The following is a 4370-nucleotide window of genomic DNA, read 5'->3' as shown; positions in this document are numbered from 1 at the left end:
GTATGTTAGAAGTCAAAGGGTCCTTAAGTCTTCTGTAAATTGACGGGGATCAAATGAAGGACACAAGTATCTGTTCTTACTCTAATAAATGCTGCTTTAATATCCAACAGACTATTTTCCTTCCTCATCAGCAGTAAACAGCTCGACTCCGTCTGTGCATTTGTGTCCTCCATACTTGTTCACACAGACATCTCAGGCTTGATGCCACGATGCAGTGTAGAAACCTGACAACCCTCTGACTCATGTTCAAATGTTCAAGGACATTTCTCAGGATCATGTATGACCCCTTTTGGAAATTTGGACTTTCATTAATAATATTTGTGTTTCTGAGTCATTTTTGTGGAGACTTCTGTCCAACGTAGTGTCCAAATGAAGCCTGAAGCTTTTCTTCAGCCTCTTGTCAGATGGTCAGCAACAAAACTCTGTTCCAACCAATGTCTGATAAGAGATGAGACACAGCAGCTGAGCAAATGATCATTTCATGCTGAAGACATCCTCAGACAGAATTAAATACATACATAAACACAGCCTGGTGCCAATAACACAGCTAATGACACTGCTGTATCACTGGCTTTACTGATTAAAGACCATATCTGAAGGAAATCTTTGAACACAACAGAAAGTGACCTTTTAAACCTGCGACACTGATGCTGCATTCAAGGACCATTACAAACATCTGAAAGGACTTAAGAACATCAAGGAAATGTGACTTGTTTCTCTGTAATGAAGCTGTTTTAGTGAAGAAAGTTGAAAGGTCACAGAGCGACTGCTGAATCTTCTGCTCTAAACATGAACTCTGAACTTTGTGATGCTTCAGGAGGAAAACTGCTTCAGTTATTCTCTCAGATTAGTTTCATATTTTCTGCATCAGATTTGAGTGAGATCCTGGAATGAAGACAGAAGAAAAGACTTTGTTCAAAGTTTGATTTATAGTCAAACCTTCCAGTTTATTCACACAATAAAACATCAACACAATATATGAATTCATTCATTAAAATCACTGTTTTCCTCATTTGTTTGATGATTTTGACAAAAACAAACACAAACACACACACATGGTCTGCCATACTCATAAAGAGAAATGTCGACATTTTTCAATACAAATATTCCAGAAACATTTAGAGGATAGAGACGTTTACATTTTCATGTGGAGAAATATTTGAGTAAATCAAAATGATGATGAGCAGTGATAGCCTCCATAAACAGTCACAGGAAAGATCTCCTTTAAAAACTCAGAAACATGAAGAGAACAACTAGAAGATGTGGAGGTACCACCCGTAATGTTTGACTGACAGCTGATCTCTGTGCAGAAATGATGGAGAGAAAATAAAATGAAACTAAAATACAGATTTAAACCCACAATATGAAAGACTTCAGTCTATTTCACTTTAATAAACTCAGTAGTGTTTCCAATTCTCCAAAGCCAAAGTCCAGCATAGAGCGGCTGAGTGAATGTGGTCTGGACTCTGTGGAGGAGAGTCATGGTTTCAGAGACACTGTAGAAGGACAAAATACCTGCTCTGTGATCCAGGTACACTCCTACTCTGGAGGAACGAGGACCTGAGACACGAGTTTGGAACTTGTTGTACAAAAATGTGTAACTGTTGTTGTTACAATATAATGACCAAGATTTGTCATTATATCCAAATCCACATTCATATCCTTTTCTGCTGATATTCTTGTATGCAACTGCTACACAAACTCCTCCCCCTCTCCACTCCACCTCCCAGTAACAACGTCCAGTCAGACTCTCTCTACTCAGGACCTGAAACTTGTCAGTGAATCTGTCTGGATGATCAGAATAAGACTGTTGTTGATTCATTACAGTTATTTTTCTGTTCCCCTCTGATAATAACAGCTGTTTGTGTGCTGTGTTTGGATCCAGTGTGATTTCACATGAATATTTTAAGAATCCAGCTCTGGTCTTTGGCTCTGGTGGATCTGGCAGTAAAACATCCACTTCAGTGACTGTCAGTGAGATGTTTGTCCATTCCTCTCTCAGAATGTCCTGTAGTTTATCTCTGACCTCTGACACAGCTGCTGTCACATCCTCAAAGTAGCTCAGAGGACGGATATTGATGCTGGATGAGTCTGTAGACTCACTGAGTGCTGACAGTGAGGGGTAGTTGTGTAGAAACTGGATGTGATCCTCTGTGTGTGAGAGCTGCTTCAGCTCAGCATCTTTCCTCTTCAGCTCAGTGATCTCCTGCTCCAGCTTCTCCTCAAGCTCTTTGACTCGACTCACTTCAGTTTCCTGCTGGGATCTGATCTGCTGCTTCACATCAGAGCTTCTTTTCTGGATGAGATGGATCAGCTCAGTGAAGATCTTCTCACTGTGCTCCACTGTTTGATCAGCAGACTGATTGATGGCCTCCACCTCCTGTTGAAGCAGCTTCACATCTTTCTCTCTGTCCTGGATTCTCTGCTGGATGTTTTGTCGACTCACCTCCAGCTCTCTCTGCCTCTCAGTCCTTTCTGCTGCAGCTGAGACTGTGTCGTGGCCTTTATGTTCATCCACAGGGCAGAGATAACAGATACTCTGCTGATCAGTACGGCAGAACATCTTCATCACCTCATCATGACGAGAGCAGATGTTCTCCTGGAGCTTCTTGGAGGGCTCCACCAGCTTGTGTTTCTTTAATGGAGCCACATCATAATGAGGCTGAAGGTGTTTCTCACAGTAAGATGCCAGACAGAATAAACAGGACTTGAAGGCTTTCATTTTTCTTCCAGTGCAGACATCACAGGCCACATCTTCAGGTCCAGCATAGCAGTGATCAGCAGGAGCAGCTTGGAGTCCAGTCTTCTTCAGCTCCTCCACTAAATCTGCTAACATGGTGTTTTTCTCCAGTACAGGCCTCGCTGGGAAAGTCCTCCGGCATTGAGGGCAGCTGTAGATTTTCTTCTTTTCCTCTTCATCCCAGAAGCTTTTAATACAGTTCATGCAGTAGCTGTGTCCACAGGGAATAGTCACCGGATCCTTCAGTAGATCCAAACAGACTGAACAGCAGAATTTTGTTTGGTCCATTTGATTCATGTGCTGTGCCGTTTCACCGTCTCTCAGTGACTGTCAGACAGTTTCACTTTCTCTGAACAGAAACAACCTCTGTGCTCTGAAGGGAAACAGATCTCTGCTCTTGTTCACCTCCTACAGGAAATGAGGCTCACCAGCAACTGCATTTACACCATGTTGTTTAGACCCATCCTGATACAGACACATCTGTGAAGGGAGGCGCTAAAGAAATATTCTTACAGAGCGACCAAGAGCCAATCAAATGATGCAGGGTGTGGTATGTTTGATTATAACATGCAGTAACAAGTCTGACCCAGTTAAAGTTTAATAGTTTATCTTTTCTTGGTGCTTTGAAATTTGACAGTCAACACTCAGCGAGTTCATTTTATATTTCAAAAAGTTCAGCAAAGTTTATGATGCTGTGATGAATAAAAATAAATGACATTTTATATTTTGACATTTTCTAATCTTAGTTCATTCTCACACTTACAGAATGATGCATGGGAACAACTGACTCCACTAAATCAAACCAATGTTCAAATTAAATTACTGTACAAGACAGGCAGCAAGCTTGATTTCTTGATTATTTTTTTTAAATAGTAAAATATATGTAAAACTATTAAAAAAAAGCAAATACAGATAGTTTTCTATTTCTACATTCTTTAGTAATTTTTCCTGTGTACCAACATGGATTTCGAAACGATACATTAATATGTGCTTAAAATGCAGACACTCAAATATAACTCTACAACTTTTTTTGAGTTAGTTTTAAACTAACTCAAAATTCACATTGAAGATACACAGTAGAAATAAGAATCAGTTTTCATGCCCTTTGTTTATTCTTTCATTTAAAATCTTTGTGGTAAAGATCATCATAATCACCCATTAACTTTCATGTACAGCTTAAATGTTTCACTACACTGTTGGCAGCAAAGATTACACAGCAAAGCCGATTAAACTAGAAGCTAAACGACTGTTCAGTCCTCTTTTGGAAGCAGTCTTTAAATGGGGACAAGCATTAACGTTTGTAACAAACTGTATCACCACCAGATGGCGATATTAGTTTGTAAGTAATAACGACCTGAGACACAGCTGCTGATCGAATGATTATTTCATGGTGAGGAGATCCTCAGACAAAATGAACTTAAATACAGATTAATAACAGTTTGCTAAAGATGGAAACTCACTGCAAGGACAGAGTACTGCGTTTTTTTCACTTTGACATTTTTATTTTCACATTGAACTTGAACATTTTTCTGTTATTTTGCAAATTCTCCTATTTTATATATTTCAATAGAAAACTCAGGAGAAATTCTTTGGTAAGTTAAACATTTTTGGCAATAAAACTGTTTCTGAG

General features: G+C 39.4%; 1 protein-coding gene across 1 annotated transcript; it reads right to left on the bottom strand.

The window, feature by feature from the left end:
- Nucleotides 1-1136: 1136 nt before the first annotated feature.
- LOC134616785 (tripartite motif-containing protein 16-like) lies at nucleotides 1137-3037 on the bottom strand. The gene has a single exon (XM_063461788.2). The coding sequence runs from the start codon at nucleotides 3035-3037 to the stop codon at nucleotides 1379-1381; it is 1659 nt and encodes a 552-aa protein (XP_063317858.1). The 3' UTR covers nucleotides 1137-1378.
- Nucleotides 3038-4370: the final 1333 nt, after the last annotated feature.

This window comes from Pelmatolapia mariae, linkage group LG18, assembly GCF_036321145.2.
Source record: "Pelmatolapia mariae isolate MD_Pm_ZW linkage group LG18, Pm_UMD_F_2, whole genome shotgun sequence".
Lineage (NCBI taxonomy): Eukaryota > Metazoa > Chordata > Actinopteri > Cichliformes > Cichlidae > Pelmatolapia > Pelmatolapia mariae.
The sequence above is the reverse complement of the archived record's forward strand: the minus strand, read 5'-3'. Positions and strand labels throughout refer to the sequence as shown.

Bases quoted from the DNA above. Each gene is read 5' to 3' on its own strand.
- LOC134616785 (XM_063461788.2), bottom strand. From the start codon at position 3,037: ATGAATCAAATGGACCAAACAAAATTCTGCTGTTCAGTCTGTTTGGAT.